A 27,805-nucleotide genomic window follows, 5' to 3' on the forward strand; every position below is an offset into this window, starting at 1 on the left:
TATTTAAAGTCCCTAAACTTCTCTCATCTTTATATTTTAAGAATCTTATTTATTTTAATTAAGTTGGAAATAATACATCTATTAATAATTGCAGTTTACCTGTTGATTCATTTTACTCTTGCATAATGTTGCACTTTTGTTCAATAAAATATGATGGTAGTAAATAGTTACTATTTTAAATATGCCTATAAATTATCATGGAACCGTATCATGTAATATCGCGGTTTCCTATCAAACAAGTCGAAGTTGGCGGTATTTGATAACTAAGCGCAAAATTTCTGTTATAAATCTTATAAAAAATGCCAGAAAACGTGGTAAACATTTTTTTCACTATTCTCATTTAATATTATTCAATACATTAGCGATGATTGTTTTTCCTTATATATTTGAAATATTTTAAGCGACGCTATAGGTTATATTACCGCGTCTGTTTAGAGACAAAGCAGAATGTTACCTTATCGTGTATTTAATAGTTTTTAATAAATTTTCAAATAATTATAAATTAATACAAGCATATTTTATTCAACTGATACTTGAAAAGAATTGATTTAACTATTTTATTTTTATTTGTAGCTAAATGGAGACCATGTTGATGTAAAAGCTGTTAATTGTGAAACTCAAAACAATGAAGAAGACAATAACGAAGAAGAAGTACATTTTGAACCGATAGTTTCTTTGCCATTAATAGAAGTATCCAATAATGAAGAGGATGAGGTTGAAATGATAAAAATGTAAATTTATTACTAGCAAATAATGCATGAAGTTAATATATTTATTTCATATCAATGATTGTATTTGCAGGCGAGCAAAGCTGTATCGCTATGATTCTTCTAGTAATCCTGCAGAATGGAAGGAACGTGGAACAGGAGAAGTAAAATTATTAAGACACAAAATAAAGAATACAGTGAGAGTTGTAATGCGTAGAGATAAAACACTTAAAATTTGTGCTAATCATTTCGTGACTCCTTGGATGGAATTGAAACCAAATTGTGGAAGTGACAGAGCATGGGTATGGAGCGTACTTGCTGATTATGCAGATGAACAACTTAAACCAGAATTACTTGCTATACGATTTGCAAATGCAGAAAGTAAGTATACTATTACAAAAAAATGTGTAATTGGTATTAAGAAATAACTCTTATTTATAGATGCAACTGTTTGGAAAGAAGCATTTGAAAAGGCAAAGAAGATAGTAGGATCTGAATGTGAAATATATGCTGGTAAAAATAATACGGAAGAAAAACATGTTGAGAGTGATAGTGAACCTTCTAGTGATGTAAGTTATAGTGAAAGTACTGACAATGAAGAACAGGCTAAAAAGTCAATAGGAGATTCAAAGGTTGAAAACAATGATATTGAAACAATAGAAGATTCTGATAAAAAAACCAAAGATGGGGAAAGCGTGGACCAAGTATCAAAAGAACTTGAACAATTACAAGTTAAGGAGCTTGAGAAAAGCAAGTAAAAGGCTATGTGTTGGTGCATAAAAGGTGTTGATTATAAGTGCACATTCCAACGTAAACATAAATGCATGCATATGCTTAAATGTTTGATCATTGAATTTAATGTAGAAAGATATTTTAGCAATAACAGGATTAGATGAATGAAATACATTTTCAATTAACAAATAAGATAATGTTTATATAAAAGTTGGGTTGTTTGTGATTTTTAAATGGAAAATTTTAACATATACGCTATTATAAAGCAAACATTAAATTCAATGAAAATAAGAAATTAATCGATAAATTAGTAGTTTAATTTCAAATACTTGAGTTTATTCGACTATAATCTTATTAAATTTATTTTAAATGCATCTTATAAGGTATATCACAATTATGTTTCTGTTCTGATACAAAACTGGAAATGATTAATATGAAAATGTAACCATTTATGATCACATAGCGCTTACATAAATCTGGAACTTTTTAATCGTTTGTCTGTTTTTAAATATTTTTTACAGTTTTTGACATTAATATAAATTACATTTTAAAATAATGGAATGTCTTGAGTAAAACGAATGTTATTCCCGTTCCATGTATTGTTTTGAATTGCAAGAAATGTGTTACAATTACAATTAAAATGATTGACGGATATGGAATTTAGATACAATGCTATTTTTTAAAAAGCACTCGCGATAAAATTTGTAATACCGTGTCATGTTAACTTCTTCACAATTCGTCTCTATACAAAAACGAATGAAGGATATTGCGTTTCTCTTCCATTGTGCGTTTCTTTTCGTTCGATAATTTTCCTTTTAAAATACCCTCTATTCTTGTTTGTTCTGTTTGAACAAAGACGTCTCCCCTTTCTAAAATTCTTTCCATAGTTTTAACATAAACTTTAGCTGCATTTCGTTGTGTTTCTGGTAATGTTTCTTCAAATACTTTAGCTTTGTTTAATATTTCCTGCGAAATAAAGAATTACTTTTACAATATGTAAAATTGCTTTTATAATAATTTTATAAATCATACTATTACATTACAGTATACATTACCTTCCTGTCCTTTTCACTGCTGGACTTGAATTCCTCTGCCAGTCTGTCTAATTGCTCTATACAACCAGGTAGACCAAGATATACGCCAGATTTCAATTTAATAAATCGTTTAATATTGTCTGCAGTGAATTCAGATTCTTTTTCAGCAATAAATGGAATAGGTTCTGATTTTCCTTGCAAGAATAGAAGAATGGCCGGAAAAGATTCAGATTTTATTTTATAACGAGCAGCAAGATCGGAATTATCTTTATTGCCGTAATCTTTAACTCTAACTTCAGCTACTAGTAGATCATGAGCATCTTTCGTTGCGGCGGCTACTTGTGCATATTGCTCGTGTTTTTCTCCGTACGGAAATGATACATCAAATTTAACAACTGCAGCTTTGAATTTTGGTATTACCTATATTTTGTCAATATTAATTACGAATTATTAGTTTGTAAATATCTAAATATTTTTTATAAGCTAACGCGACGTTATACAAAGCCGCCGCTAGTAAGTATCGCATTTACCCAGCTCTAATATTAGTCCTAACGATTTATAAATTTTATATTAACATTTAAAAAATAAGGCTGATCAATCAACATAATATTCTTTTGTTCGTAAATTGTACACACTATTTATTAACAAATCTATGACTTGATTAGGCGTCTGGTAACCATGGCAACAAACTACTGTCAACGAGATGAAAAAACAAATGAACAGAGATATCACTTTCCGCCATTTGTTTTAAAAATCTACTTTACAGTGTCGTTTAAAAAAATTCTATTCAATAAAAGCTATTAATTTATTAAAATTCAAATACCTTGTCAAAGGAATATGAATCCAGGGAAACGCATCCTTTGCAATCTTCAGCAGCAACGATACCGAAAGCAAGCAATATTAAAATTGATGAGAGCATTTTATAATTAAGAAGAAATTTTGTTTCCGATTCTTGCACCTGTAAAAGTAATACTTTCGTTAATAAAATTCTTTCGTTTTATATATTAATGGTAAGTTATGAATTAATTCTTCATGAATGTTCTGATGACTTGGCGGTGTCTTTGAAAGAGGAAATACTTTTTTGCTGGATATATAAAAAGTACCGGTATAGTTACAACGGACCTGTTCTAGCTGTCGTTCATAACTAACCTCACAAGTTACGGTATGAATATGATCTGATGAAGTGCAGATAAAACAGACACAACACTAAAGCGCCATCGAATCAGAACAGACCACGAAATCGTCCGCTAGAGGATGTCCGCGTGATGTCGTGAGTTTTTAACCGCGCAAGTCCGGCTGTTGCGACTACACGTAGTTACAGAATAAAGGTTCACGACATTTTGAAATTGCCAAATCATACATTTCAAATGATACATTTGTACTTTCTCATTACTATATAATACATTGATTTAGGTAAATAAATCTTTGGTGGGAATATTTCATTTCTAATAGTGTTGATACTCCATTTTTCAATTTTACCGAAATTCGAAATGGAAGAACGGTTGACTCGTTTTAAATTGTTGATTGATTTTAGATGCGAATATGTACCAGGGTAAATAAAAGGTTACAATCGCTAAAATTATAATGTTATAGTTATCGAGCTTTATCGCATTAAATGTACTGTTATTGGCAGGCATACAAATCGTATCGATATATAGAAAGAGTTAAAAGATGGAGAGTAAAGAAGAAAGAGTACAAGTAACAAGAGAACAAATCAGGCAGAAAAGATATAAGGTGAATAAAAAAAGTAAAGGAAAGAAAGATCGACGAAGAACACGAAGGGTAAAAAATTAATTAGAACAACATTCGTTTAATGGTACAAAAATATACACATATAGTAATACGAAATTTGATCGATGAATATTAATATACCGAATCATGAAAGACTACGTGTGTAATATAACTTTGCTTTATATGAACAGATTGAAAGAAAGGAGGCAGATAAAAGTATATATATTCCAATCTAGATTCACCGTTGCCAAAGTATCAGAAGGTCGTTGTTCTACTTTTGTAAAATGTATTCACGGATATGCCGAAATGGTAGGTTCTAGTACAACGTTCGAATCACGTTCTTTTTTTACAAATTTTACCGAGTTTTGAAAAGTCATTTTGAATAATATCATTTTCAAATGTAAATTATTAACACAATTATATTTCGCGTATTTCAACAGAGATTGAATAAATTGAGAATGACTACATTGAATTCAGATTATTTGGATTACTCGGACTGGAATCGAACTAGATATCAGGTTTGTCTTAAAAGTATGCGAATGCAAATAAATTTGCAAAATATTGGTCAAGATAGGCGAACGATGGACGGTCATAGGAGTAAGTAGAAACAGTCAGCGTTTGGTTAGCCAAAGGGAGGTAGAATGGAGCAAAACGGAGAACAGAACGTATATGGGGTGTAGAAGGAAGAGTGGGCAAGGGAGGGTATTAGTCACTAGAGAACAGGTATCCGCCGTAGGCGTCGTACGTTCATTGATAAGCGTATGACGCCCCGTGCCTTAGACTCGTGACGTCACTCAATCGCACAGACGCCTGCGCTTCTATCAGGGCCGTGTCTATCGTACGGTTCTTGTCCCCAAATTTGCTTTCTTCTTTCTACGTCTCTTCGACTACGTAAGTCGGTTCCAACTACTTCGCGGAGTGTAAACCAATAATTGGATACTAAATATAAATGCCGACAATTCCGTATTGACTGTATTGCTCCGTTATAAATTCTTTTACGTTCCTCAGGTACGGTCACAAATATCATGTTGGATCACACAGGGAAAAAGAGGGGAGAAGATGGAAAGAGAAAGTTTCTTTAATTGACGAATCACAAAGTTCTTGCACGTTTAAGTTTTCATACTACGATTGCTTTAATTTCGTTTTTTATTTTTTAACCACGTAGATGGCTGCTCCATTGAAAAATAAAACGGAATGAAAGGAAATTGTACACGGGATAGCGAGCGAGAGAAAGAAAATAGGCGTAGAGGGGTGGAGCATAGACGAACATAGGCACACTGGGTAAGTGGATGGAAAGGAAAACAGAGATAAAGAGAGAAAGAGAGGAGACGATGGAAAGAGGGCAGGGGTGGATAGAGAGGGGACAGAAGAGAAAGAAAGACAGTCGAAGGAGTAAAAGGAGAGAGAAAGTCCGGTGGATCGTCTCCCGTGTATTGATTGGTCTTTTGTGAAAGCTACACCCTCGCGTAACCACAAGACGAACCATTCCGTAAAGTCACTAGACTTGCCAGGGTGTATCATATGTTTTCTAGCTAACTATCACGATACGCCATGTTTGATTTTCCACGATTCAAACTACTCTTTTAGTATATCGCTCAGCTGGATATTTCCAAGATAACTACCAACGTTATATTGGATCGACATTGATCATTAAAAATGCTCGGTTTTTTATAAATTTCCAATAGATAATCGTAAAAATAAAACATTAGTTATCGCATGATAGAATAGAAACGAAACAAGCGATCGCAAGGAATCCCTAGCAGCGAAGGGGCTCTATATCGGCATCGATCGTAGAGTGACCCATATCTGGTGGTGACGGGAGTCCTTACCCCAGACCTGGCTGCTTTTCCAGCGGCAGCACCCTTCGCTACCTCCTCTCTCTCTCTTTCTCTCTTTTTCCCGGTCCTACATCCCCTCCATAACTCGGGTACTCCCACCATAATCGTGTCTACCCCCACTCGTTTCCCCTTTCTCCGCTGGACAAGCGAATATACCTCCTCCTCCGATTTCCAGCAGCCCTGCCGCCTGCCTTCGACGGCCGAGCAGATCTTGGGGCTTGTACGGGATGATAGCCGAGTGAAAAAGCTCGCGAGTCCCGTGAAGTTCGCTCATCAGCAGCAGCAGCCCTGGCCTGCCACAATCCCTTCGACTCGGTTATCGTAAGTGTCGTGCAACCCCGTAAAAAAAGCGTAAGCGAAACGAGACAGGCCGTGATTAAACCGAAACGAGAGATTGTGTAAGATCGTATGATAGAAGGGAAAGGAAAAGGGGAAGGTTTGTTAGTTTCGACTAAGGAAAGAAGAAATAGAGAGATAGAGAGAGAGAGGGAGAGAGAGAGAGGAAGAGAATGAGCGAGTGAACAAAAGGTATGCCTGGGTATGTGTCTGCGCGTGAGAGAAACGAAAAAATCTATTACCGTAGTACATGTCACGAGTGTCCGTCCGTAAAAAGTGTCGAAACAGAAGGTTTCTTCGAGGATCGCTAAATGTCACTGGAAAATTTCACCTTCCGATTCCGTTCGAATTACTGGCAAGATAAGGTAGAACATTTTTCACGGTACCGTTGCAACGACGATAAAAATACAGAATGCTAATGGAACGAGCAAAGGAATAAATTTGGTGGAGAATTCGGTGTAAAACTATTAACGTTAAAAGATCGTGAATGAAGAGGCAGAAAGGGTGACGGTGACGGTGGCACGGTTATCATTGTAACCATATATTGGAACTCGTGAAGAAATGCATCGAAGGGTTGCTCGTGTCGCTGTTGCCCTTACTCGTGGTGGTAGCAATTGGCAGTTCATAGTGGTACACAGTGGTTGCACTACGTATCGTCGTGCAGTGGTGTCCCGTGCGCACCGGGTGTATATGTATACTACGTACCATTAGTAGTGAGATCAATAAGCAGTGCCGTGCCACTCGACCCGTGCCCACGAACGGAAACTCATTCTGAATCTCTCCTTTCTTTCTCGCCTTTCAATTCGAACTGTGGTTCACATCCCTTCTTTTTCAACCGGAATGTCGCAAGGTCACTTTCATTTGTTTCCTTTCTGAATTTTTCATCGTCTCTTGAGAGCTTCGAAAACGAGTGTCTCTTTTTTGAACGGTCAGGCCATTGGTCCGCTATTTCGGTGTTGTTCCCTATGCGTGTACCGGTGTCTATTCGTCGCTTCCGCTCTTCACGTACATCGACTGTTGTTTCCTTCGTCCGTTATTGGATTAATCGGTACGTTTCACTTTCATCCCTCGATAATAGCAAGCGTTCTTGTCTCTATCGTTTGAAAGAATCTTGTCGGCGAAACCTTGAGCCTCGTCATTTTCGGTTGTAACGAACACTTTTGTGTCATCGGCAAGCTGTAATACACTTTCTTAGTGGTGCATGTTCAGCTTGTTTGCTTTTAGAACCTTTCAGTAGATCTAACCGTCTGACCACTGCGACAGGCAATTAATATTTTAGCTGCAAAATTGAAATTTAGTTTTATAGAATACCTTGAATTGCAAGAAGAGAAATATTCTTCAATTTATTATGTACCATAGATAGATGTCGTTGGTTAGATCTTACTACTCACGCCTAAAATTCTTCAGTGGATTAAGATGTCTCGTCTGACCGTGATTGGATCGCGAGCTGATTTAACCGGTAATATTAAGCTACCGCAATCATAAAATTAATAAACCCCTCATAAAAAATTAAATGACATTTTTATTGGATCGCAGGGGATGATAGAACGCTGCTATTCGAATTTACAATAATTACAAATTAAACGCGATGGCAGTCGTCTAATAAAATTATTTTGAATTTCAACATTCAGGTTCTTTCGCATAGTTATCGATAATACTTCGTCATCTTGTCAGCAAAATTTAAGCTCCGACCAGCATATTTCTCGACAATGATGTAAGAAAGAAACCTATTAGATCGCTTAAATGCACCAGTTCAGAATACGAATATTTATTAATTTCGAATAACTATTTGTATAGCCTTAACTGTAAATAGTATATTTAAGAAATGGATCTGATAGGAAAATTGTAATTAGAGTATGTTTCCTTGCGTTCTCGGGTATATTCGCGTCGAGAATAACTTCTCCGAGTTAATGTATGGAAAGAAATTCTTTTTTTCGAGAAAATTTCCCGACAGCGTATCGTGCGAGGATAATAATCAACGCATCGATAAACCCGATAAAAATATGTCGCCACAGACGACGGTTCACGCTTGAGTGTAAAGTGTTGAACGGAACGAAGGTCGACTTTCGATCGTGTCCGGTGTATTTCAATCGAAACTTCCCCGAAGAACCTGTTGCCAGTAATCTCATCGATTCAATTTCTCCCATTTAAGGGCAGAATAATCGTTAATTCAGAATATCGAGCTCACTGTTTGCACATACGTACATACGGTTGTTTGAAAAAGATTACTTTCACGCGTGCCACCCTCCACGTGTGGTTATCAGACTCTGTAAAATCGTTGCGACGTTACTGTGTGATATTCAGATTAACTCCACGATAAGAAATAAGTTTGGTTCCTACGACGCATCAATGCTGTGAAGATTAAGCGAAAATGTAGGGAAAATTAAAATTTTAAATTAAACTTTGCGTTTTCTTGAAGTTTCAGTATGTATAATGTTCACTTTCACTGTAACGATCAACGCGCTAGCACAGTAGAATATGTCAGCCATGTCTGACACGGCACGCTATAATATGGAGAATTACAAAAATTCTGAGATATAAGAAGTCTCAGGAAAATTATTCTACATTTTTGAGTAAACGATACGTCATAAGAAACAAGCTATTTTCGCAATGTTTCTACGCTCGCTTATCATCATAATTAAGCATTGTAATTTTTGTTCAATCCTCTGTAGCAATCTCAGAAGCAAAGTTTAATTCCTAGAGGGGAGATGTGACTATTTATATTATTTTACAAATAAATTTTCATTTTGTTAATTATGAACACGTAAAATCGTATCAACCGATGTTGCAATGCACGGAGGATTGAATGCGAAGGTTTTTTTCGTGGTGGATATACGAAGAAGGAAAGTAAGTGACTTGCACGTGGGGAAGGGAGATATATAGGTTATTATGGGGAACGAGAAAAAAATTCCTTTTCGCACCCAGAAAGAATCGTACACCTAATCGTGGGATCGTCGTGTGCAGCCTGGCAGGCCCCGCAAAAGCCGCCAATTAATTAAGATAGCTCCTAGATACACGGTAGATCGATAGGGACTGGCCGTGATAAAGACGGGCGAGGGTTTCAGACTTCAGGGATGTTGCAGTGCTGTGGTGTTGGAGGTGGCGCTTCCACGGCACCTCAGGCTCCGCAGCTGCAGGATACCGGATCTGCTGTCGGGATTACCACCTCCACGAAAACCACCATCATGCAGGACGCGGTTCTTGAGTCTATCCTCGAGGTGAGTTTTACCCACGATTTTCACTACCATATCCTAACACTCCATCACCTTTATTTTCCTCTATATTTTGTATTGTTACTTCAAAGAGTTCATTCCCTTCAACTTTCTCGTGGTTCTGTATGTTCTATAGATTCAATTTGACGGAGGTTATAATTTGAAACAATGTGCCAGACGCGAGCATGAGAGTTCAATAAGTAACGAGATAAATATAACGCTGTGTTCAATGAATTAAATAATAATATAATATTTCGTGGTCATAGAATGAGATTTCGTATACGATGAAATATCGTATATGTCTATAACTACATAATTTCAATCATTTTTCACCAGCATTTTCTCTAACATTTGTTTTAATATTTGCTCCGTTTTTATTCAAGCACCAAAAATTAACAGTTTTTAAAGAAAATATACGTTGTTTAAAGAAACAAATTTTCTATGCAGAACATCGATCAGAATGTTAATTACGTATACAAATAAAGTGTGCACGTAATAATCCATGTACCGCGATGCATCACATGAATAAGGTCGTTTCTGAGGGTCAGCAAAAGTGTATCTCAACGAGATGTTCGTCAGCGGATGGATATTGATGTTCCAAGCGAATTTTCAACCAGGCACGAAAGATTCTCTTTTAATTAAAAAAGATAATCTGTAGTAGCGTATTTTTCGTTCTTCTTTTTTTTTTAAGATTTTTGTGTAAAAGCCTGGTAGAATTAAAGGAACAAGTTTGCGACGAGTAAGTTCGATTGTACGTACCTCCGAGGCATTCAGAATACAAAAGCTCCCTTCATTATTAATGTCACGCGGATGATTCTCGTCATGGATCATGCTTCCAACTAGACGTCCCTCCGGGTTATTGAAGCTGGTTATCCACCTTCGGTCGCAAATATTAAACGGAACTAGACTTTCCTATATTCTCGAAAATCTTTCATCTTTCGACAATTTGACTCGATTGTTTATCCACGTGTTTAGTAGGAACTTCATTTTATTTTAAATCTCGCTTGTCATGTTGGGTATTTAAATTTGATCGAACACGAGCTTATCGAGCCGATGTTTGCAGCAAATGCGTGAGACGGAAGCCCGAAAAACGGAGCTGGAACGCCAACACGCAGAAGCACAGAATCAGCTACGCGAAAAGATAGCAGGCCGATATCAAGGCCCAGAATCTGTCGAGGCATTGCAGTCGAAGATAAGAGAACTGGAGAAGAAGACGGAACTACAGATGGTCAGACACGAGGAATTATCGTTGGAATTGACAAGTTTGAGACGAGCACGAAGCAGAGGACCGATGAGTCATTCAGCGGTACCGACTTCTTGGCCTCCGGCTGGTTCTGAAATTGACAGAATAATAGCAAAAATAGAACAAGATAATAGGTGTGTTTTTGTCTTGCTATCCTTCCTAGTCTTCCAATCTGTTTCAATATTTTAAACAATCGATATCAACGTCGCACAACCATCCATTAATCTTATCTAATTTTTATCAATTTCAGTGCTAACAGGATGATACACGATTTGGACCATACTCGGGGAACCATTACCACGCAGCAACCCTCAGTTTCACAGGGTATTTTGCGATCCAGCTCGGAAAATCTTCCCAATCTCGGTCAACATCAACATCCACCCCATCCGCACGCTTTGAGCCTGGGAATACCGACTCAGATGAGTCACGTACGTATAAAATCATGTGTCTGTGATCTTTAAAGAAAAGGCAGAGTCTTGATCGAAAATCTTAAACAGTACGCAGGTTCACCGATGCCCCTAACGCCGATGATGCCCGGATGTCCACCGCTGACCCCGAACGGGCCTCCGTATCATTACAGCGAACCAATCCCACCAGCACCGTCACTTTCCACCAGTCAGTCGCAGCCAGTTTTTCAACAAAAGATACAGCAGTATCAGCAACCCCAAGTAACTCATACCGAGTTGCCGAGCTCTCATTCTCAAACTGCTCTACAAACACAACAGAAGCAACAAACGCACACCCACTTCACGAGCAGTCAGTACCAGGAGAGTTATCCTCATACGCAAACCTATCAGCAGCCGCTCCAGCAGCAACAACCGCAACCGCAGCAACATCCGGCCTCTACAACGTACCTGACATCATCGAGTCAAAGCGTAATTCCTCATTACACGCAGCCCACTCAAACCGCCCAAAGTTTTCAATTAAACGGAAGTCAACAGGTACGAAGAAATGTTACGATCGCTTTTAATAAGACACTTGAATGTTAATTTACGAAATACTATTGGTTTCGTATGCGCAGGCAACGACGTATCCAAGTTTGTCCATTACATCCCATCCAAACGGAACCTATAGTACAGGAGCGGGTAGTAGCTTTACCTCTCAGTTGTCGCATCATAATTTCTCTGTTCCACAAACTAGTATCCCACAAACAACGCTGTCGTCGTTGCCACCATATTCGACGAGCTCCTTTCATTCTACCTTGGGCGCGCTTACTAGTGTACCCCAAACCGTTCTTCCTTTCTCGAGCGTACAGAGCTGTTTTGCTACTAGTGGATCGACTTACTCTACCGTCGGGACCAATGCTTTTGGCACGTCTGGCGTGAGCTCAGGTACGGATCTTTTAATTTTTATTTTTCTTTTCGTCGTACAGACTTTTGGCAAAGAAATCGTGACGTTTCAGGTACAACATCAACAGGCTTGTTACAAGCAATAAGCGATCCTCTTCAAGCGATGCAGCAACTTTCTGCGCAATCTCAAGCCAATCAGCTGCAACAACAGGCAATCATTCAACAGATTCAGCAAAGTTTACGCGCCACATCGCCAACGGCAACAGCAACGACGGGTCATCATTTTCTTGGTCCAAGGCAAATGCCAAAAATACCAAGTAGTATACTTTCGAATCCCTTGGATCGACTGACCAATGACAATATCGTGCCCGAGGGTCAAGTGGATATGTTAGACATACCGGGCAAGGGAAGATGTTACGTTTATATAGCTCGTTTCACTTACGAGCCGTTTCAGCACTCGCCCAATGAAAATCCAGAAGCTGAACTGCCTGTCCAGGGTGGTGATTATCTCCTCGTTTGGGGACAACCGGACGAAGATGGTTTTCTCGACGCTGAAACACTCGATGGCAGACGAGGTCTCGTTCCAGCTAATTTCGTTCAAAAACTCGTTGGCGACGATCTACTAGAATTTCATCAAGCTGTCCTTGGCCTTAGAGACGTCGACGATTCTGCTTCCACAAATATTCCTCAAGTGAGCAACGTGAGTTTTATTATGATTTACCCTGTGATGAAGCGAATTGAAAAAATACTTCGCTCAAAGAATAATAGTCTTTTTAAAGTAAAGTAATATGGGTTCAAAAATCCCAGAACTTGATAATGAACCAACGATGGCGTAATGAATAATCTAGCTACGGAAACGAGGATCCCAAGTTCTTACTGCAGTAACAATTAAAATTATATAAATACATTATTTGTTTTATTTATTATTAGTTAAAGTTACGATTCTGGTTTGCTATTTCAGTGTTATCTACAAGATATCGATCTCGAATTAGCGGCTCTAGAAGAAGGGAATCGGAATCGACAGGCTGAACTGTCCGCTTACGCAGAACTGGATAACATCGCGGAGGAAGACGAACAAGAACCACCAGGTTAGTACATTTTCATACTGTCCGTCCAGATTTTTGCTAGAAACAAAGCACGTAGTACGTAACGAAAGTAGTCTTGTGCGAAAAGTTCAAACACATAATTCAATTTAGAGAATGTTGATGTACGCGTTGGTTGTAATTAAGTTTAGAATACTAGATTAAACCTGTTCAATGTGTTTTGAAATGCTAAATGTTTCAAAAGTTAGATAATTTGATGTTTAACCTGTTAACTGGGCTAATCACGAATCGTTTCCTTCTGTTTACGAGTATTATTAAATTTCACACGACTTTCAATCGAGTTACTAGCTAACACACTTTTCCGGTTAACAGGGTAATAAACAAAGTTTGTTTCCCTTAATTAGTGACTCGTAATTTAAAAATAATGCGTTGACGTTGTAGTAGTGGGTTCCTTCTTCTATAGCTGTACCGAGTACGTAGAATGTTTCTTCGCAGTAACACGCAATGTGTTTTAATAAGGTACATGTACAATACTGTTTGTTCATCGAGCTTGTTCCTCGGGCTTGTTCATAGTGGCAATAAGAATATGAACCTTCCTGATCAACCTTCTTGATCAACCTTCCCGACTTAACTAGTGCATGCTATATCCCTCTATAGCGGTTATAAACACTATTCCTATTAAGAGCAGAGGCAAATAATTCGATGAACAGCGTGAACGAGGTCTTGCACTGTGTTGAGTATTGGATGGTCTTAGGCTGGTTTAGAGAATTAGATAGCAAAAGAGTTTTAGTTACAGCTAGGCTTGTCTTGTCTTTTTTTCCTGAAGAAGTCTACCTGTTTTCGGACCTAGTTCCGGCGCCGCAGCACCTCACTCTCGAGCGGCAGCTGAACAAGAGTGTCCTAATCGGTTGGACAGCCCCAGAAAATACCCATCAGCTAGAATCGTACCACGTCTACGTAGACGGGGTGTTGAAGGTCACCGTGAAAGCAACGGAGAGGACCAGAGCATTGGTTGAAGGAGTTGACTCTACCAGGGTTCGTAAGAAATTTTCCTATCTTATAATGACTCTTCATCTAAATAAAGCTTTACATTATTCTATCGTAATATACATCAATTGAATTAATTTAATTTGATCGACAATATGTAGCCACACAGAATAAGCGTGCGTTCGGTGACACATTCGAGAAGAACGTCACGTGACGCCGCTTGTACGATGGTAATCGGTAAGGATGTTGCTTTGGGTCCAACTGCCGTCAAGGCATCGAACGTAACCGCCACCAGTGCTGTCATTTCCTGGATGCCTAGTAACAGCAATCATCAGCACGTTGTTTGTGTGAACAACGTGGAAGTTCGAACAGTAAAGCCTGGAGTTTATAGACACACAATAACCGGCTTGGCACCCTCCACGATCTACAGAGTGACTGTCAAAGCGAAGAATTTGAGAGCGACGCACTTCGAGGACCAAAACACTCAAGCAGCTAATAATTTAGCATGTCACGTCCACTTTAAAACACTACCCAAAGGATTACCTGATCCTCCGGTCGATATCCAGGTAATTAAGCGTTCAAATCTTTCCCGACCTTTTGTACTGTCACGGACACTGCCATTCTCTCTTTATCAAGAAAAACCCTCGAGCCTACATTTTCGTGAACGTGATGGTGCAATATATTTATCGGTATTAAGAAGATAATCGTACGATATCATTTGCAGGTGGAGGCTGGACCGCAGGACGGCACTTTGCTAGTGACCTGGCAGCCTGTTGCCCTAAACGGTTCGGCCGTCACCGGTTACGCGGTGTACGCCGATGGGAAAAAGGTCACCGATGTAGACAGCCCCACTGGTGACCACGCTCTGGTTGATATACATAAACTTATGGGCCTGAATCCAAAACATATTACAGTCAGAACTAAAAGCAGGGAAAGTCAGTCGGGCGATAGTTGCGCCACTGCTATTCCCTGCAGTGTTCTTCGCGGCGGAACTACGACCCATTTACAACATGGAACCACTCATATGCAAGATCAAGGACAACCGCAACCCGGCATGGGACAACCGGATCCGCATCGTATGGGTGTTGTAGATCAGAGATATCCAACGGCTCCTGTACCCTCTCATATGAGAAGACACAGAAGCACTAGAGTCGATGCTCACGGTCAAGTTATCATCGAAACCGACGAGAATTTGTCTGACAAAGAAATTTATCCTGGGCAGAGCATGTCCCAGATGGGTAAGAGTTTTTATAGACTCTCAGCATTTTAACAACTCCGTTGATTCTTTCAAACGAACTTTCCAATTTGCACCTATTGTTACTACCGTTTAGGGGTTCCAGAAATCACCAAGGATTCCGCGAGCGAAGCGAATTACAGCGAGGAAGACGATCCTTCCCGTAGATGTAGAGGAATGCCATTACATCATGGCGGACAGCATCGATACGGTCCTCAAATGGGACAACAAGGACTTCCAGGAACACATAGATCCGATAGAATGGGTGGCCCTGCTGGTAGACCTCAAGATCCTTATTACGATCAACCAGGTATGCACTGATACGATATCTACTTGGTAAGTTTCGTCCATTAAACTCTAAATCTTTGCATCGTTTCGCATCGACATTATTTTCGTTTTCTCTTTTCTCGTATAGGAAATCAGAGAGGCAGGGCTCCTAGCTATCGTGGTGGACGAGGGACACAAGCTCAAGGTGGTGCTGGTCACGCATCGAGTAGTGCTCAACAAATGAACAAAAGAACACGCTGGTTTGTTGCTATTTACGATTACGATCCAAAAACTATGTCGCCAAATCCAGATGCTTGTGAAGAAGAATTACCATTCTCCAAGGGCGACACCATCAAGGTCTTTTTTAATAGTTTTTACTTATGTCTGTTCCCCGTTTCAAAGAATCTCAACTTATTAGTTAATTTGTTAGGTATACGGCGAAAAAGACGCGGATGGATTTTATTGGGGCGAATGTCACGGTAGACGAGGATATGTCCCTTACAACATGGTTGAAGAAATCAAAGATCAAAATCAAGCTGGACAAGGTCAAGCTGGTAGAAGAGGAAGATGGGGTGACATTTATGCCAATATGCCCGTGAAGAAGATGATAGCACTCTATGATTACGATCCTCACGAATTATCTCCAAATGTTGATTCTGTAAGATTTATCGTGGGTTTTAATTGTTATGTGCCATTGAACTAATTAAATACGCTTTTCAATTCCTGTTTTGTCAGGAAGTGTACAACTATCTGTATACTCATTCGGCAATTATGTAATATATTTTACCTCCGCAGCAAGTCGAATTGGCGTTCCAAACTGGAAACGAGATCTACGTGTACGGAGAATTGGGTGAAGATGGATTCTATATGGGAGAACTAAACGGAGTTCGTGGTTTAGTTCCAAGTAACTTCCTTACCGAAGCTCGCGAACAACCACCGCAAGGTCAACTTCCGCCAGGAAACAGAAGACCACCAGGACAAAGTCAAGGACCCGGAGTGAGAGGACCGCCTCCTCCACCTCGAGAACCTCCTCCGCCTGGTCATCGACGAGGCAAAGGTAAAATTTGGAAAAGCTGACGTTCCATTCTCTCTGTTCATTTTTTATAATGTCACAAGCGATGACATAAATAAGCTCCTCAAGCCAAGTAAACGATGTAGCAGGAAGCCTAAATTTGAAGCAACAAAATTGAATGAGCAACAGGAAAACGAACCGAAGCAACGCGCAAGATCGAGCTCGAGAAAGCTGTACATCGATACGAAGATGTTACCAGTTTCAAGGAATTTGCAAAGCTTCGAATAAATTTTCGTTTAGAGAAAACGCCTGATAACTGGCTCGAGGGGTTGAAATACATTCACACTGGCGCTGTTTAATATCGCTAACAGAACAATGACATGAAGAAGAGAAGAAAGAAAAATCCTGGATGTCGACCAGACGTCAGTGTGAATAAACAAAAAAGTATATACAAAACGGCAAGCAACACAAGACACGAAACTAGATGTGCTAGACGACAGGCAGAAAGGTCACACAAGTACTTATACATGAACGAACGATCTAGTAATATTTAATCGTTATTAATCGAAACCGAGCTCATATTTTCTTTTAGGGCTACACTTGTCTCGCAAAATTATCAACAGATTGAAAACAGTAACGCGTTGTTACTTTCGTTAAGGTATATTCGAGTAAGTTATTTTCTTTCAGAAACTTGCAACAGCAAGTACTCGTAGGTACTCGTTCGAAATTGTTGCGATGTAGAGTCAAGCAACGGTATTATATCGAAATATCGATCAGAACGTCCGCGCAATATGTGAAAATTATTTTGTATTTATAAAAGTTTCTTTTTTCCTTTTTTTTTTAGGAACACGTGTATTATCACATGCAAAGCGATTTCTATATTTCTATCTATCGACCTGTCTATCTTTCTATCTATCTATCTATCTACCTATCTTTCTATCTATCTACCTATCTATCATCTATCTATCTATCTATTTATCTATCTATCTACATATATATATATGTATTTACATATATTTATATATATATGTATATTTACAATGAAACACTAAGCTGCTTTCAGTGTTTTCTATTAAATACATATATGTACATACAGTGAATATGTACGTATCTACGTATGTATGATACTCGTATGTTTTCTTTCCGAGCACCTTTTGGCTCTGTTACTTTTTTTACGTGTCTATCTTTCCTCTATTATGTACATATATACATATATGCGCGTTACTTTTACACAGTATGCATATGCAAATACATATGCACATATATATATACATACATATGCATGTATATAATGAGAAAGATATATATATGTATATATATATATTGTATATATGTACACCGTACGCGTATGTATGCAGGGTGTCTCAAGAAAGATGCACACTGTGAAAATTGTAATTATAAATTTTCTAGGATAAATGTCATTGGAAACTCGTTTGTCATTTTTGTTCCAAGACTTTATTTTCGAGATGTACGCAAAAGAATACGTATGATCACCCAATCTGCTGTTCGCCTTCACAGAACTCTTCACAAGCGAAAGATCAAATTTTTAATCATTCATATCTCGGAACAAAGTTTTAGATCGCAAAATGATGAAAAGATTTTCGTTTTCCTTTATAAAAAGGGATTTACAATTGCAGTTTTCACTATAACTTTGAAACGCCTTATATAATTATACTGCGTGTATTCTATAAAACATAATCTATTTCTGTGTGCCTGAATTGGTCGATGGTCGTCGTGTCACATGATTGTCGTTCGTGTCGTGTTGTCATGCTGGCCATTTAAAGATTAAGATCGAGTAACAGATTTTGATCAGATTTCGTGTCTTGATGCATATCAAATTCGCGAGTAAAGAAAATTGAACTGTACGCGTGCATCCAAGTTTTGCCGAGTAATTTCTTTTTCTCAGTATCGCTGTTTCCAAGGGAAAGAAAATGATATATGATAGTTATTGCATAAGTAACGAATGAAACATTACTCGGCATACTCGGCCACGCGTTTAAATGTCTTGTTTAATAAAAAAAGAGACATACACAAATGCGCCATGAATGACAACACGATCTTGTTCTCTTCTCTGTTGCTAGATGCCTGCATTGTGCCTGTGTCTGTCCCTGTCTGTCACTTAGACTCTAGACAACAACAACAACAACCATCACTAATGAACAACCAACAACATGAACTCCAACATCAACAAAACAATCCACCGCATCTAGCGTACCAACAAGCGAATCACCACAGCTACACAACTGTAACCACGTCCAATCAGCATGGGCCCACGCCCATGGGCGCCCATCAACAAGGTCCCGTACCGCCCCATCTTCAACAACAGGTGAGTCCACTGCTCTATCCAAAAGTTTTTTCACTTTTGCTTTTCGATGTGGCTTTCAACCTTCTCGCTACTAAACTTGTATACGATATTTCTAACTATCGTTTCTCTTTTATTCTATTCTTTGATTCTTATTTATCGAATAGAATCGAAACGTTTAATCATTGAATTATATCAGCATAACAGTGTTAAAAGATTAAAAATCTTTTCAATGATTCAGGTATGTCTCTTCGTCGTTGTGTGGACAAGTAACGACGCGACAGGATTCGAATTAAAAAATGAATTCTTTGAACATTTTAATACAATGAAGTCTCGCTATGTGGCAACAGACGGGGTGGAAAAGGTTGCGGAGTTGGCCATGTACTTCACACTACAGTGAATCAACGCAAACTCGTTCAACGTACGATCATATAGCACGAGCTAAGGTGTGGTGATTCGAAAGGAAACACATCTGACCACGTACATAGATAAGCCATATAGCAAGGCTTCGCTGTATTAAACAGAAACAAAAAATTGACTAGAGAAAATGAACATTTCTTATTGCATGAATTCGCATTCAATAGATTGCATTTTGCTACAATTTTATCACGCATTATTATATGAAACATCTCGATTACGTTTAAACGAACAAAAAAAGTTATGAAATAAAGACATCGATTTGATTAGTTTAAGTTTCTGTTAAGTTATTGCATACGAAACGACCATTTTTCAGACAGAAGGAGTTCACCATATAAATATGAAATGCAAAAATGAATTAAATCGTTCATTAATATTCGGTCGTTTAATTTGCAACAACTAATATATTTCGATACCTACAAGCATGCCCGTACATCGACATGCAAATTGCACGAATGCTCAATAACTCATGCTTTCAAAACTATTACATATTTCATTGTCTCCGTTTCTTTCTCTCTGCTTTCGTTAATCTTCATTTTAATCATTATTCTACGAGATTCTACTGTCTCTTTTCATTTCGTATTAATCATTTCATAAAATCAGCTTCATACAGATCGAAATATTGTCGAATCGGTCGAACGTAAACTCATTACGATTAGATGATCAGATTATGCGAATAGATTAATTATATTTTGATCGCAAACATTCGTTACAGTAGTCACGTATTCTAGGACATTTATTTCCGTGTTTCCGTTCTTCTCGCGGAACACGTACACACACGGAACACGTTATGTATTTCTCATGAAACATCGTAATAGTAGGACGTAGGAAAAGTTTCGACTAAAGCAATCGATCGTTTTTGGACGAAATATGTTCTAGCGAGCATCGCATGAAAACCGAAGAAGTTTCTTAAATGAAAACGACAGTTTCTTCAAATTTTTCAGAACACAGAAGCATCTTAATCGACGCGACTTACTTAAACATAACTCAAACATTTACGTGAAGGATTACTCGAGAAACCCGTTCGAGTCAAGGAAACAAGCAACTTTCTATGAAAGAAATTTTTTTTCCATTAATTTGCATCGCTTTCGTTTCTAGGGGAAGGGGAGGGGAGGCGTGATCAATCGTCGTAGTAATGTACCAGGAGGTATGCAAGGTCCTGGCCAGCACATGCAGCAACAGCAACAAGATTACCAACAACAGAATCAACCGTATCAACAGCAACAGCCTAATCAACAGAATCAGAACTACCAACAACAAAATCAAGGATATCAACAGCAAGGTCCAGGATTTGGCCCACAGGGTCAACAGTTCCAACAACAACCTCAACAGCAACAGCAGCAACAACAACAGCAGCAGCAACAACAACAGAATCAACCGTACGCGCAACAGAATCAAGGTGCTCCGATGCAGGGTACTCAGAGCACCAGCAAACCGATGAGAGGAATACCGACGGTGCTGCCCACACCGCAAGCGAAAACGCAACCGAACACGACGCAGGGACAGCAACAACAGCAACAACAACAGCAGCAACAGAGTACAGGGCCGAATCTGATGCAAAAATTCACGGAGATGGCCGGTGCGAGCGCTGGCGGCGATATTCTGTCCAAAGGGAAAGAACTGATTTTCATGAAATTCGGTCTGGGCAAGTGAGCTATCCTCGTTCTGCTCGCGACGCCAGTTTCTTATCCATTTCTGTCCTATCGCGTTCAGCTGGCTGTTTCGTGTCCTCGTCGAGAGGTCTGTTCATAAATCAGTATTACTGTGAATCGTGGAGATCACGGAGAAACGCGAAAACCGATCAGATCCTTGCAAATATCCTTAAACAATACGTAACGCGCGAACGTGTGCTGCCACTGCTGCTGCTGCTGTTGCTGTTGGTACGACTGTTATTTAATTCGCTAACGAGGCCTGGATTGCGAGGTTCTGTTCGTAACAAACGAGAAAACCAGTCCTTCGTATGTATCTTCCTCGGTGGAAAGTCCACGTGTTTTACGAAGTAAAAAGAGACAAGTATGTTAGAGTTTTTTCTAACGAGCCAGAAATTCGTTGATAATCGGGGTGTTAAGAAGGAACAATCTTTGTTAAACTCTCTTTAATTCTCTTCTTTCAATTATTCATCGTCTTCTACTTCTTGTTCCTTTTCGCGTAGTAGGATGCTTGTCCCGTAGCAAATTAACCTTTGCACTCCGATTTTGCCAACGTTTCAACGTTAACTTCTATTCAATTTTATTTTATCTAATCCTATTTCAAAATTAGTAACTAGTACACCAACGAATACCGTATGGGGAAGGTCATGTCCCACCACTCGCCTAACCCGTTCATTAGGCGCTTACTGTATACTGACAGTGACTACCTCGTATTTCGATTAGGATACTATGCGTTGGGGTGCAAAGGGTTAACATACTCAAATTTTTGGCCATATAAAACGAACACATCCAGCAGGCGTTACTTGATGTTTCTTTATTCTTCAAAAATATAAAAATTAAATAAACTGTAACGGATAGAATTTGCCTCCGAGAGCAAAAGATTTATCCCATAGTCAAACAAATGTCCTTTATCATTTTTATTTGAAATAAATAGTAAGTAAATAGTTGTGAAACACAGCATATACCAACGCCTGCTCAGGGACGCGAATAATCTTATAATCAGACCATTACAAAGAGAAATAACTTATGAGTTAGTTCGATGAGATAATTGTTCTTGTTATATAGATATTTATTAGCTTGATAATATTTTATCTATGTGTATAAAAAGAGACAGTAAGAATACGCTTTGTGATATGAAAACAGCGACATGAGAACGAGGCGAATCGTTTCAGTGCTTCGTTGCATCACGGATTTTATAAAAAAAGAAGATAAACAGAACAGAAACAGGATCGAAATAAAATGATTACGTTCGTTCAAGTGCGAAGAAAATTACATATACAAGGGAAATATAGAATTTTATATTCTTTGTTCGAAACAAATCACTCGTTGAGTTTAAGATTTAAGAGATTTAAGAGAAGGACTAGTTAAACTTTGCTACGAAAAAAATCCTTGTTATTCTCTGTTCTAAATTATGCTACGTAAAGATATGTTCAACGATTGATATCCTAAAAGGGGAGAATATAATTTGTTCGATTGAAAGAACAACCAAATAAGTAGCGCGACGCGAACGGATAAATCGTAAGAAGACTAAAAAATTGGGAAAGTAACTTCTCTTCGTACTCGAGAACGATTACGTGAATCAATAAGATACTTTACAAAACGGAAGTCGAACGAACACGACAGATAAAAACAAGCACTTAACGTGTAATCGACCGAAGAGTTTATAATACAGCGACTCGTAGATCAGATTGAACTACGACGTAAATATATAAATATATAAATATATAAATAAACGACAGGTGATGGGGTTTGAATTCGATAAACGAATGAAATTACCGGGAGATGAATGTGGACATACGGGAAATCATAGCATTACACATGTTACGATAAAAGAGATATAAATATATACATATGCATATACTAATGTACATATATATACATATACGTATATGTACAGACCTATGTCTATGTATAGGTATATATATATGTATGTATACACATACATATACATATTATATTTAACTATTGCAAAGTGTTGTTACATCGCTACTTGTATCGTATTTTGTACAAAGTATCCTTACCTTCAATTGTTCTTTTTTCTTTCGCCGTGATATAAATATATAAATATAAATATAAATATAAAGATAATTATAAATATAAATATAAATATAAATATAATTATAAATATAAATATAAATATAATTATAAATATAAATATAAATACGAATATAAATATAAAGAAAATCCTTAGGCGAAGGAAACGTGACAAAACTTCGAAGTCATTTTGCCAGAATCATACTTTGGGAATCATAACTGAGAAACTCGTAATTGTTATTAAATATCGCGGATATACCTGTTTAGAACCGACAGTTGCCTCTCGTCCGTTCGTGTTGATTGAGTGTCGACAGATGCGGCAACAAACGGCAAAAGCTGTAATTACTTTTCATTTAATTAAGAAAAGTGTCAAACGCGCGGCCCAGTTAAGCTTCCTGCATAGGGTATCATCGTTTAGATTGGATTTTATTAAAATTTTCATTCGATAGCTCGGAACCAGCAGAATCACAATTGACTAGATTTTCAGTTATTCCTTTGAAGTAAAAAGTTAGAGTCGATTTTTAATACGTTGACTACCACAGTGAAAATTAGCGTACATAGTCAGACACGCTGTAACACTGATTATTAAAAAGGAAAATATTTTTTATCGTTACCACTTAACTTGATAATATCGTCAACTTTTTTTAGATAATTAATTTGTAGTGCCCATCAGTGGTGATCGCCATGGCAGTCAACGTGTAATGATTCCTCTTTTTAAGCCTAGAGTCTAAGAATCCCTTATTGGACCACGAGTTTGAACAACCCATAATAGTACCGTCATTTAATTTTGCACATAATCGTGAAATGTTGCTTTTATAGTATCGATCACGATAAATCGCGTGACGACTTAAAGAGGCAAGATCACAGAGCAATGTATACTACGACTATGGACCAAACACCTTCTCGAGAGACCAATTCGGTTACTGAAATGATACGTTTCTCCTGTTTCTGTCGAGACGTTTTAACATTTAGTTATCTACGTGTCACTATAATGTTCTAATCGTTTGTTCATTTATTTTCTTTTCATTCCGTTCGTCTTAATATTACTTTGTACCAATCCACGTGCAATGGATTTACGTAATGTAAAATTAAAACGGCGAAAGTTGGTCACAGAGACGATGCTAAAGTAGAACGAATAAAATCTATGTTTTCAATATTCACGATTCGTACATTCGTTATACTCGTAGTCTGTAGATATATTCGTAATCGATTTTCAATTCGATCCATTGGCGCAACTAGGATTCTTCTGGGTTGAACCAGGTCCACAAACATCAATAATATGTAGTATCAACGCCACACGTCAAGCATGACCAAGTAACATTTGTGAGAATTTGGAAATTTGAAAATTTGCTGATTTGTATATTTGGAAAAGGAATCAGGTGTCCCACATTCCACGTTAGAGGCCAGACCCACTTTAGTCTCTACCTAGTTACACCAATGATTCTACCATTCTTTACGAACAAAAGAATTTCACGATGTAATGCTTGCTCGTCGTGTTCGATGAAACGCACGAAATTGCAAGTTCAATCAAACGTCGATCTTGTCTGATCCATATTTCGCGCGAACGTCGAGAACTCGATAGCTTGCCTGAATCAAAGAAAGAGAACAGAAAAGAAAAAATATCTGCCCAAAGAAATAATTTATATACGCTTCCGATACAATTCTTTCGAGGATATTTATCGATAAACTATTGCTTTATCCATTGAACGTAAATGTAGGATCGCGCGTAGTGTCTATCGACAGCAGAGATTCGCGAATATGATTTTAAACGAATTAAGAGAACTGTATTCGATTCGATACCGTACAAACATTATACATATAGTCAAATATTACTAGGGTATCTATAATCTTTCATCGATGGTTTTTTCGACGATTCTACAACACGAACGAGAAACGAATCGTTCTAGCCTGCTGACCGTAATCGTTCCAATGGATCAAGTTTATGATCAACTCGTTTCTCTCGATTATCGCCCAACACGATCGTTTTGCGAACGATGTTGCACTAAACTAACGGTTAAATGTCGAAATTCCTACGAACCTTTGCTGTAAAACATATCTAACAGGAAACATTGATTCAGGCGATTAAAGGGAAAAGAATAAAACGAATAAAAAAAAGGAAAAAAAAAGAAAAAAGACTGACGTGACATTTAAGATCTACATGTATACTTAACACGTTCGCTACCAAATGTTTGATCGGGATTGATCGATCAGAATTAATCAATCGACGAAAATTCGATCCTTTGCTCGCGAAGATGAAAATGACTAAAATTCTTAAACGAATCAGCGTCGCGTGGGAAAAAGGCAATTAATTAAACGAAGAGAAAATGAATTGATAATCTGAAAGTCGAGAAATACCGTTCAAATGGTAGTGTAGGTGTTAAACCGATAATTACTTAGAGGATCTGTAATCGTTCATCTTTCATCTCTTAAATATTTTCGTTTACTTTTCTTCGGTTTCATCATTGTTTCATTAGCGATTGTAACAAAGTAGTGAAATGAGTTGAAAGCGATTTGTAAAACGAGGTGTACGCGAGGAGGGAAGTAGAGAACAGGAATCATTGAAAATGTAAAACGTAGCTGTATCGATTATGTACGGGGTGTTTCAAGAAGGATGTACACTTAGATGCAACGTAGGATTCCTTTGGCCAAAGACAGGTGTAGAGAGAGAAACTTCCCATTGCTTGTCAAATATTTCGAATTTCCAAATCCTCAAATTCCTGAATTGCCAAATGTCCAAATTTTGAACGCTTCAATTGAAAAATTTCCAAACTTAAAAGAACGAACGATGGACGTTGCTCCTCTACGTCGCTTTTTCACCTAAGGAAGGCTAACGTGCTCAATAGCGTGCGATTGCAAATCCTTCTTAGCAAAAGAAATCGGCAAGTCCTTTACCATTTTGCATACCAAATCTTCGTTTTCGAGATATCTTGTACAAAAGAGGCGTAATCGTATGTTCGTTCAGTTGCCTATACGTGTAGGATGTTTGAAAAATTTTCAATCGCTTGTATTTAAGAAATGATACTCAATAGTACAAAATAGTAAAGAACTTTTCGATTACTCTTACATCTATACATCTTTTTTGAAATATCGTGTATACGAGAAAAAGTAAAACCGTTGATAAAGAAAAAACCCTCATCTATTATCGTTAGATGTTAGATGTATCGTAAGAAAACGCAAGTAGTCTTAATGGAGAAGCAACAAAAGTAAACGCGAAGGGGAAAATAAAAAAGTATCATTTCCAAGTGTCCCGCGTGTTGGGAACCTAATTTCTGTCTCTTCTCTTTACGATCAGACCAAAATTTTCTTAGGAGATAATAATTTTAACAACAGGAACAATAAACTGACGCAATGCAACGGTCGATAAAATACTTACAATTAGAATCGAATCTTTTTATTTGAACGTTTACCGAGAGCGAAGATACATAAATTAATAATTGTATAAAACAAGGCGATCAAAGCAAGCGCAGACTGAACGTAAACTAACGCCGTAAAAAATTTAATCGAGAACAAACGAAACGAAAGAAAAATCGACATATAAAAAAGGAACAAAATGTTCAAGGGGAAAAAAACAAGAGAAAAGTCAATTCTCTTTGAATGTCTAAAGATCATTTCGTTCGACGTCGACGCTCATTTTTGTGTAGGTATCTCACTTGTATATTGTCATTAATTATAAATTTAGTCGTTGAATGGATTCGTATAAAAAAAAACATACAAAAAAAATCTTTTGATACCGCGACAGCTAATGCAAACACGAATCGCAAATGCAGAGGATGATATGTATGCGAATAAATATTCGAAATAAAGGATCGAGATGTAACGGTGAATGGATCGTTGATCCTTCGTCGTTGAATGAAAAGATCCAATCTAAAACGTATGAAAAAGACTTCTGATTCTATCGAAGAAAGAAGAATAATAAGAGTTTTAGGACTGTACACGAAAATTCTCTTACAAAAAAGTGTTTTTCATGTCCTAACGGAAATAGACGTACATGCGTTGTTTCGATCTAGATAACGGTTAGCTAAATAATATACGATATCCCAACAGTTGTTAGGGACGAGTATTAATCTCGTGCGAGGATTAAGGCCCCGTTCGAAATTGTAGAACTTTCTTCCATGAAAACACTTTACGGAGAGAACGAAGAAGAGGAACGAGCAAAAGAGAAAGAATGTGCATGCGCACGATTGTACATATGTATAATGAATGAATAAATGATGAGTAGGAAAAGGATGGAATAAAAAAAGAAATGATTGTGGAACAAGTAGCCATAAGCGAAGAGTATGAAGTGAAACCGGCAAGAGAATGAATTTTGATGGTGTTTGTAGTTAGGCGCCAATTAATGTCATTCTTTCTCTTGTATCGATACCCTAAGATTGTATAAACCAGACGGTAGCGCAAAAAGAAAAGAAAAAACAGAAATCGATTATATACACTCATACAACTTTTAATAATAACAAATTACCGCATCGATTAAGCATGTCGAATCGCCAGCTACGTTTGTTATCGAGTAATCTTGCGCTTTGTTTTTTCTATGGATCGGTGCATAACAATCTATTCCTTGTTAGCTCAACTGAAATATCAGCAAAAAACCTACTACACAGAAGAAAAAAATCAACAAAAAATCACGATGTTATTATAAACAATTAATTAATAAAAAACGAATCTTGTTTGTTGTTACTTTTTGGTATCCTGATCATAATCCTTTTCGTTATGACGACCGAATTAAATACTTTGTAAAATA

General features: G+C 37.7%; 3 protein-coding genes across 11 annotated transcripts; 2 read left to right on the forward strand and 1 right to left on the reverse strand.

The window, feature by feature from the left end:
• Window positions 1-93: 93 nt before the first annotated feature.
• Window positions 94-2,219, forward strand: LOC100881920 (ran-specific GTPase-activating protein). Of its 3 annotated transcripts, none has more exons than XM_012281222.2 (4): window positions 94-311; window positions 574-731; window positions 802-1,088; window positions 1,149-2,219. In XM_012281222.2, the coding sequence occupies exons 1-4, from the start codon at window positions 300-302 to the stop codon at window positions 1,463-1,465; spliced, it is 774 nt and encodes a 257-aa protein (XP_012136612.2). In that variant the 5' UTR covers window positions 94-299; the 3' UTR covers window positions 1,466-2,219. The 3 variants fall into 3 exon arrangements, with proteins under 3 accessions (XP_012136612.2, XP_003701470.2, XP_076394564.1); XM_003701422.3 differs by having other exon boundaries at window positions 99-314; XM_076538449.1 differs by lacking the exon at window positions 94-311 and adding an exon at window positions 322-462.
• wbl (endoplasmic reticulum protein 29-like protein wbl) lies at window positions 1,754-7,102 on the reverse strand. 3 transcript variants are annotated; one of them, XM_076538450.1, is made up of 4 exons: window positions 7,084-7,102; window positions 3,297-3,431; window positions 2,495-2,893; window positions 1,754-2,405 (listed from the first exon to the last, which is right to left on the reverse strand). In XM_076538450.1, the coding sequence occupies exons 1-4, from the start codon at window positions 7,084-7,086 to the stop codon at window positions 2,169-2,171; spliced, it is 774 nt and encodes a 257-aa protein (XP_076394565.1). In that variant the 5' UTR covers window positions 7,087-7,102; the 3' UTR covers window positions 1,754-2,168. The 3 variants fall into 3 exon arrangements, with proteins under 3 accessions (XP_076394565.1, XP_012136614.1, XP_076394566.1); XM_012281224.2 differs by lacking the exon at window positions 7,084-7,102 and adding an exon at window positions 3,596-3,695; XM_076538451.1 differs by lacking the exon at window positions 7,084-7,102 and adding an exon at window positions 3,577-3,666.
• On the forward strand, window positions 3,691-27,741 carry Rbp (RIMS binding protein). 5 transcript variants are annotated; one of them, XM_076538430.1, is made up of 21 exons: window positions 3,691-3,801; window positions 3,887-4,025; window positions 4,107-4,513; window positions 4,682-5,485; window positions 6,218-6,363; window positions 9,444-9,596; window positions 10,654-10,967; window positions 11,084-11,261; window positions 11,331-11,774; window positions 11,855-12,164; window positions 12,236-12,822; window positions 13,084-13,210; window positions 13,992-14,200; window positions 14,314-14,718; window positions 14,877-15,390; window positions 15,484-15,696; window positions 15,802-16,010; window positions 16,084-16,311; window positions 16,449-16,710; window positions 18,747-18,991; window positions 20,483-27,741. In XM_076538430.1, exons 6-21 carry the CDS (start codon window positions 9,453-9,455, stop codon window positions 21,035-21,037), a joined length of 4,944 nt encoding a protein of 1,647 aa, XP_076394545.1. In that variant the 5' UTR covers window positions 3,691-3,801; window positions 3,887-4,025; window positions 4,107-4,513; window positions 4,682-5,485; window positions 6,218-6,363; window positions 9,444-9,452; the 3' UTR covers window positions 21,038-27,741. The 5 variants fall into 5 exon arrangements, with proteins under 5 accessions (XP_076394545.1, XP_076394546.1, XP_012136616.1 ...); XM_076538431.1 differs by lacking the exons at window positions 3,691-3,801; window positions 3,887-4,025; window positions 4,107-4,513; window positions 4,682-5,485; window positions 6,218-6,363 and having other exon boundaries at window positions 7,258-9,596; window positions 14,016-14,200; XM_012281226.2 differs by lacking the exons at window positions 3,691-3,801; window positions 3,887-4,025; window positions 4,107-4,513; window positions 4,682-5,485; window positions 6,218-6,363 and having other exon boundaries at window positions 7,258-9,596; window positions 12,236-12,813.
• The last annotated feature ends 64 nt before the right edge of the window (window positions 27,742-27,805 follow it).

Source organism: Megachile rotundata, chromosome 12 (genome assembly GCF_050947335.1).
Source record: "Megachile rotundata isolate GNS110a chromosome 12, iyMegRotu1, whole genome shotgun sequence".
Lineage (NCBI taxonomy): Eukaryota > Metazoa > Arthropoda > Insecta > Hymenoptera > Megachilidae > Megachile > Megachile rotundata.

Bases quoted from the DNA above. Each gene is read 5' to 3' on its own strand.
- wbl (XM_076538450.1), bottom strand. The intron at 2,894-3,296 runs GTATTTGAATTT...GACAAAATATAG, and splicing joins ATTCATATTCCTTTGACAAG to GTAATACCAAAATTCAAAGC. The intron at 2,406-2,494 runs GTAATGTATACT...TTTATTTCGCAG, and splicing joins GCAGTGAAAAGGACAGGAAG to GAAATATTAAACAAAGCTAA.
- Rbp (XM_076538430.1), top strand. From the start codon at position 9,453: ATGTTGCAGTGCTGTGGTGTTGGAGGTGGCGCTTCCACGGCACCTCAG. The intron at 15,391-15,483 runs GTAAGAGTTTTT...ACTACCGTTTAG, and splicing joins GCAGAGCATGTCCCAGATGG to GGGTTCCAGAAATCACCAAG. The intron at 16,711-18,746 runs GTAAAATTTGGA...CTCTGTTGCTAG, and splicing joins TGGTCATCGACGAGGCAAAG to ATGCCTGCATTGTGCCTGTG.
- LOC100881920 (XM_003701422.3), top strand. The intron at 732-801 runs GTAAATTTATTA...TTGTATTTGCAG, and splicing joins GAGGTTGAAATGATAAAAAT to GCGAGCAAAGCTGTATCGCT. The intron at 1,089-1,148 runs GTAAGTATACTA...TCTTATTTATAG, and splicing joins ACGATTTGCAAATGCAGAAA to ATGCAACTGTTTGGAAAGAA.